Source organism: the organism of the source record quoted next, unplaced genomic scaffold (assembly GCF_019419815.1).
Source record: "Pyrus x bretschneideri cultivar Hongxiangsu unplaced genomic scaffold, Pyrus_bretschneideri_v1 Contig21, whole genome shotgun sequence".
NCBI lineage: Eukaryota > Viridiplantae > Streptophyta > Magnoliopsida > Rosales > Rosaceae > Pyrus > Pyrus x bretschneideri.
Window position 1 is genome coordinate 5,900,165 of NW_025999513.1, and position 1,804 is coordinate 5,901,968.

General features: G+C 35.4%; 1 protein-coding gene across 1 annotated transcript; it reads right to left on the reverse strand.

Annotated features, from left to right (window-relative positions):
• Nucleotides 1-260: 260 nt before the first annotated feature.
• Nucleotides 261-1,557, reverse strand: LOC103937955 (major allergen Pru ar 1). The gene is made up of 2 exons (XM_009347941.3): nucleotides 1,221-1,557; nucleotides 261-755 (listed from the first exon to the last, which is right to left on the reverse strand). Exons 1-2 carry the CDS (start codon nucleotides 1,402-1,404, stop codon nucleotides 454-456), a joined length of 486 nt encoding a protein of 161 aa, XP_009346216.1. The 5' UTR covers nucleotides 1,405-1,557; the 3' UTR covers nucleotides 261-453.
• Nucleotides 1,558-1,804: the final 247 nt, after the last annotated feature.

Here is a 1,804-nt window from a genome sequence, read left to right on the forward strand (position 1 = left end):
CCATAAAAATTATGTAACTTACATGTAATTCATTAATATATTAATACTAGAAACTTTGATCAAAATCTAAAAACTGAGAAGGTCTTAATCAATAAATATTAGAAACTAAGGACCGAAAATTATTTTTTTTCTAAAAATAATTCGAAGTATGACAACTTAACATATTTCTTTTAACATTTTAAGAAAAACACACTGAGAAAATTTGCACTTCAACATTTTATCCACCTATAATTAAAAAATTTTAATTCGAGTCTTGAGTATATTTAATATTAATTTATTTTTATTAAAGATAATACCGATCGAATTATTATAGAATACGTACATTACAACATATAGATATTCAATCTACTAGTACCATGAACAACTTGTGAAGAAATATTTAAGCGTACCCATCACACCTTCAGCTGGTAAGCTGGGAACTCAAGCATATTACAAATATGAATAACTTCAGATTTAGTTGTAGGCATCAGGGTTGGCCAAGAGGTAGCCTTCAACAAGCTTGAAGAGACCGGAAGCCATCTCCTTGCCAGCCTTAACTTGCTCCTCCTTGATTTCAACATCGCCCTTAGCATGGTAATGGCTGGTACTTTTGACGATGGATCCCCCATCAGGAGATGCCACCAATTTGGTCTCATAAGCTACCTTCTCAATTTTGTCAGACAACAAACCATCTCCTTCAATCAAAGTGTAGCTGTATACAAAATTGTCCTTGTCAATCCCATCGATTATGTGCTTTACAAACCCCAATTGGCTGCCTAAAAAACATAAATATTCAAATTAGTTTAAATGATGCTTGTCATATTGCCACAAATTTTGTACCATCATATTATTCATCAGATACTTGGAAAATGGGAGAAATTCAGAAAAAATACCCCCCCCCCCACAAAAAGAAATTTTCCGTTATTTAAGACCCCTAATTAATGTGAGGCAAGGGATAATTGACACTTTTAAAGAGGGAAGTGACTTTTACTCGTCATCATGCACCTTTATTTATTTTTGTCCATTGTATTGAATAAATTAAAACAGAATCAATGGACATACATGAGATAAAAAGCGCATACGAAGTCATTTCTCTTTCAAGATCAGATGACTTATAACCTAATTTAAGGTTCATGAAGAAAATCAAAACAAGGCTATGAGTTCATGAGGTTTTGCTGATATTCTGAAGGAAAAAGGAGGAGAGACACTTGAGCATAAAGAAATAGGGACAACCAGCTAACCTTCGCCGAAGGTAATTTTCTTAATGGTTCCAACGCCTCCGTCTCCTTCAAGGATTTCAATGCCCTTCACTGCTTGTGGAGCAAGCTTCGGGATAAGGTTATCGGCGTCGAGGATGAAAGCCTTGAACAGTCTAGGTGGGGGAATGACCGAGGTGAACTCGGTTTCATAGGTGAAAACTCCCATTGTGATTTTTTGACTTGAAAAAAATGATCAAATGAAGAGCAAAAAGGATTAAGAGAATTGTTTGAACCGAGGAGATATTGAGATGCAGAGGAGAATGGTATAGGTGATATTTATAGATGAACTGAGGTTGAGATTTTAGGCCACAAGTGTTGTGAAGCTGTGAACTGTCGGTGTAGATCATCAACCAGTTTATGCAATTGTTACTACATTTAGTTATTATCGGACATTATCTCCAAAAAAATTAATTTCGAACCAAATTATTTGCTCGGTGTCGACGACGCAGTTGGACAAATTAAAGAGCTATGAAGGAGCCGGGTTTCTAGGTGGTCTTCCAACTTTCTGTTTTCATTTGGTGTCGGCGGTCATTAAAGTTAAAACCTCATTTTTGGAAAATCGAAAA